The 3315-nt window shown below is 41.5% G+C and overlaps 1 protein-coding gene across 1 annotated transcript; it reads right to left on the bottom strand.

Annotated features, from left to right (window-relative positions):
- Positions 1–2092: 2092 nt before the first annotated feature.
- Positions 2093–3024, bottom strand: LOC121480358 (olfactory receptor 8S1-like). The gene is given in 2 exon segments (XM_041736851.1): positions 2093–2278; positions 2281–3024. Coding segments are annotated over 2 exon segments (930 nt in total).
- Between the last annotated feature and the right edge of the window lie 291 nt (positions 3025–3315).

Below are 3315 nucleotides of genomic sequence, written 5' to 3'. Positions count from 1 at the left end.
CATGGATGGAACTAGAGAGTATTACAGTAAGCAAAATAAGTTAGTCAGAGAAAGACAAATACCATATAATTTCACTCATGTGGAGTTTAAGAAACAAAACAGATGAACATGGGGGAAGGGAAGGAAAAATAAATGAAGATAAAAACAGAAAGGGAGGCAAACCATAAAAGACTCTTAACTTTAGGACACTAACTGAGGGTTGCTAGAGGGGAGGTGGATGGGGAGATAGGTAATTGAGTGATGGTATTAAGGAGGGCACTTGATGTAATGAGCATGGGGTATTATATGCAACCGATGAATTGCTAAATTCTACACTTGGAACTAATAGTACACTATATGTTAACTAAATTGAATTAAAAAAATTAAAGGCTTGAAGATGGAATATTTTAAGTTTTTGGAATTTTGAATAATTTCATTTATGTAAAGTTCAAGAACAGGCTAAGGTTATAGTTTTCCTTCTTCTAGCTTTGTTTTTTGCTATATAAGACCATGATCCCTAGATCTGAAGGTACTCGGATAAGTGTTTTGTGCCAGTCTCAGCCTACGGATAGTTTAAACTGTTGGCTAGAAATGTCTAGGCCCCATAAGCTTCCCACAGTCTTCCCTTTCCAAACCAATTTTATGACTGGGTGGCTCCTTGTGGTTCTTATTATGACTGGAGATGCCCTTCAGCAACAGTCATCAGGAAACTTGGGAAAAATAAAGATTTATTACTTACAGGATCTAGAAATTACATAGATCCCTGGGCCCACATAGTGAGGTCTTTGGGGTAGGGAGAGAGAGAGATTGCCTGGTTTCCCTTTTATTTTAGGGTGAAGGATGGCAGCCTGAAGTTTCTTGGGTTCTCTCTGTGATGGTGAATTTTAACACAAGAGTGGGAATTCATAAGAGATGAATCTTTGTATTTCCTTAAAATATTTATTTATTAAAATATTTTATTTATTTATTCATAAAAGACACAGAGAGAGGCAAAGACACAGGTGGAAGGAGAAGCAGGCTCCCTGTGGGGAGCCTGATGAGGGACTTGATCCCAGGAAGGATCATGACCTGAGCCAAAGGCAGATGCTCAACCACTGAGCCACCCGGGTGCCCAAATTTTTTATTTTTTATATCAGTGTTGCATTATTGGTTTTCTTTCTTTTGAATATATTCTACAGAATTATATAATTTTTTCTAGATGTTTTTGAGTGACTACATCTTTCATTTATTTCTCAATTCTGTTTTTTTGTTGTTTTGACTTCTTAATTTGTGGTATTAGTTCCTTTATCCCTCTTTTTGTATGTTAGCTTTTGTTGTCTTTCTAATGCTTGGATTTGAGCTTTTAGAAACTTAAATTTGTTTCTTGTTTACTAATGAGTAAGGAGAGATCGATTAAGATAATGGTTATACTGGCAATGTTTTGTAACTTTATTTTATTTTATTTTTATTTATGATAGTCACAGAGAGAGAGAGAGAGAGAGAGAGAGAGAGAGGCAGAGACACAGGCAGAGGGAGAAGCGGGCTCCATGCACCGGCAGCCCGATGTGGGATTCGATCCCAGGTCTCCAGGATCGCGCCCTGGGCCAAAGGCAGGCGCTAAACCGCTGCGCCACCCAGGGATCCCATGTAACTTTAGTATATAATGTTCTCATGTTCGTAATACTCTATATAGAGTTTTGAATATTTTGTTGACATGGGATTTTTTCTATTTACCAATGTTTTATTTAAAAACTTACCAGAAGTTGGATTTGCAAAAGTTACCTTCAATTTAATAAATGCCTCCTTTGTTTTTAGTTCTTTCCACAACTCCTCCTAGTCAGATGCTGAATCGCCTGAAATGATCATCGTATCTTTTCAACCTAATTATTTTGTTGTCTTATCCATTTGGTTGTGGAAAATTGTCTTCACATTCCCTTCCAACCAATGGAGCACAGACTTTCCAAATAAGGAGCCCTAATCAAGAACTAATGCCTTAGAATAATAGTCAAGCTCTACTTAGACAAGCTCTGGAATCTTTCTTCCAAATGATGTGACACGGTATGTAGGAGAAGGTGGGAACAAAAAAAGAAATGCAAAGGAACCCAGGCTTTATAACTGTGTCTTTGTTCACTACTTAGAGATATTTCCCCAGTGTCCTTCTCACAGCCGCCTTCACCTCTTTATTCTTTAGGCTGTAGATGAGGGGATTCAGCAAGGGTGTGACTGCACTGTACTGCAAGGAGATGAGAAAATCCAGGGAGGAACCTGAGGGAGGCATGAGATAACAAAGAAAACCTGAGCCAAAGAACAAGCAATGCACCTCACTGCAATGAGGTGGGAGGAGCAGGTGGAGAAGGTCTTGCTTCTGCCTGAGGTGGAGCTGATGCTCAGGATGGTGGAGATGATGCGAGCATAGGAGAAGAAGATTGGGAGGAAGGTCCCAAGCCCATGCAACAAACTGGAGGACAGCAGGATATCGGTAGTGATGGAGATATCCGAACAAGACAGAGGGAAAAGGGCAGGCAGCTCACAGGTGTAGTGGTGTATGGTTTGGGCCTCACAGAAGTCCAGGTTAATAGCCAAGAGCACAATGACAAATGCATTGAGACAGGCCAGACCCCATGAGATCAACACGAGCTTCACACAGAACTGGGTGCTCATCACCTGGCCATAGAGCAGTGGGTGGCAGATGGCAGCATAGCGGTCATAGGCCATCACTGAGAGCAGACAAGCTTCAGTTCCTGAAGAGAAAAACACAAAGAACACCTGGGTGAGGCAGCCCTCCACTGAGATGGTTTTCTTCTGAGACAGAAGGTCCTTCAGTAGTTTGGGCACAGTGACAGAAGAGAAGCAGAGGTCCATGAAGGACAGGTTACTCAGGAAGAAGTACATGGGAGTGTGGAGGCGGGAATCAGCCCTGATCACCAGCAGCAGCATCAGGTTCCCCATCACAGTCAGGAGGTAGGTCCCCAGGAAGAGAACAAAGAGCAGAGCTTCGACGTAGGGGTCGTCGGACAGCCCAATGAGAATGAACTCCGTGATGGTGCTGTGGTTCCTCCAGGCCATTTGTGGAGGGGGTTTCCTTGGAATAAGATAGAAAAAGGAGTGATATCACTTATGATTATTCCCATTTTTTAGGGGATAATCATGTCTTCTTATACATCCCTCCCCCACTGCTTAGTCTGACCTTGTGCTCAGACCTCTCAAGGTTGCCCTCGCTGTATATCAGGAAGAGTTTTTATCCTTCCTCGTTCAGTATTCATGTTCTTTAAAGAATTCTATTCCTGTTTCATAGGGATTTACTTGATAAATAACATTGCTGGCTCACTTACACATTAGTCTTATTGACTTTTCACT

Source organism: Vulpes lagopus, chromosome 21 (genome assembly GCF_018345385.1).
Source record: "Vulpes lagopus strain Blue_001 chromosome 21, ASM1834538v1, whole genome shotgun sequence".
Classification (NCBI taxonomy): Eukaryota; Metazoa; Chordata; class Mammalia; order Carnivora; family Canidae; genus Vulpes; species Vulpes lagopus.
Note: the sequence above shows the minus strand (reverse complement) of the source record. Positions and strands in the feature narration are given on the sequence as shown.